Source organism: Terrapene carolina, unplaced genomic scaffold (genome assembly GCF_002925995.2).
Source record: "Terrapene carolina triunguis isolate 2854851 unplaced genomic scaffold, T_m_triunguis-2.0 Scaffold1137, whole genome shotgun sequence".
Lineage (NCBI taxonomy): Eukaryota > Metazoa > Chordata > Testudines > Emydidae > Terrapene > Terrapene triunguis.
The window spans coordinates 1-1,147 of NW_020665488.1; the positions used below are offsets into that span (position 1 = coordinate 1).

At 72.0% G+C, this 1,147-nt stretch overlaps 1 protein-coding gene across 1 annotated transcript; it reads left to right on the plus strand.

The window, feature by feature from the left end:
• Positions 1-49: 49 nt before the first annotated feature.
• On the plus strand, positions 50-996 carry LOC112123501 (kinesin heavy chain-like; the record flags this gene model as incomplete). Its single annotated transcript, XM_026661405.1, has 4 exons — positions 50-196; positions 374-562; positions 723-840; positions 929-996. Coding segments are annotated over 4 exons (522 nt in total), but the record flags the coding sequence as incomplete, so codon positions are not given.
• Between the last annotated feature and the right edge of the window lie 151 nt (positions 997-1,147).

Consider the following 1,147-nt stretch of genomic DNA (forward strand, 5'->3'; position numbering starts at 1 on the left):
ATCCCGGGCTGGGCTCTGAGCTGCTCTTCTCCCCCCTCGCCCCCCCCAGAGCACCCTGCTGGCCCTGGAGACGGAGCTGCAGCGTCTGCAGGAGTTCGGCACCCGCCAGCGCAAGCGCGTGGCCGAGGTGCTCAACGGGCTCATGAAGGACCTGAGCGAATTCAGCGTCATTGTGGGCAACGGGGAGATCAAGCTGGTGAGAGGGGGCGGGGGAGGGGGAGGGGATGGGGTGGGAGGAAGGGAGGCGAATGGAGGAGGGGGCAGAGGGTGGCTCTCAGCGGGGTGGGAGGAACGGAGGCGGATGGGGGAGGGAGCGGCTCTCAGCGGGGTGGGGGGAGGGGCAGGGGCGGCTCTCAGCTCCCTGCCCCCCCAGCCGGTGGAGATCAGCGGGGCCATCGAGGAGGAGTTCACGGTCGCCCGGCTCTACATCAGCAAGATCAAGGCGGAGGTGAAGGGGGTGGTGAAGCGCTGCCGCCAGCTGGAGGCGCTGCAGGTCGAGTGCCAGCGGAAGATGGCCGTGACGGGCCGGGAGCTGGCCGCCTGCCAGCTGCTCATCTCCCAGGTGAGGGGCGGGAGCCGCGGGATGGCAGAATGGGGGTGGTGCCTTGGTGGGGGGCGGGGGGAGGGGCCGGGGGCTGGCTCCTGGGGCGGGGGCCGGGGGGGGGGGGGGGGGGGGGGGGGGGGGGGGGGCCCCCCAACCCCCCCCCCCCCCCCCCCCACAGCACGAGGCCAAGATCCGGTCGCTGAGCGAGTACATGCACAGCGTCGAGCTGAAGAAGCGGCACCTGGAGGAGTCGTACGACACGCTGAGCGAGGAGCTGGCCAAGCTGCAGGCTCAAGGTGCGTGGGGGGGGCCTGCCCCTGCTGGGCAGGGGGCTGTGGGGCAGGGGGCTGGGGTCCCCCTAACCCTCTGCTCCTGGCCCTGCAGAGACCGTGCACGAGGCGGCCCGGAAGGACCAGGAGCAGGACCCGATCCAGGATGCCGACGAGGTCAAGGTGTGTGGGGGCGGGCAGAGCCGGAGCTCTGGGGGGAGGGGAGGGGTGGCTCTGGGCCCTCTGCTGGGGGGATGGCAGGGGGCTCTGTGCCGGGGAAGGGGCTCTCTTCCTCCCGCCTGTTCCCCACTCACCAGAGGAGCAGAATATCGGG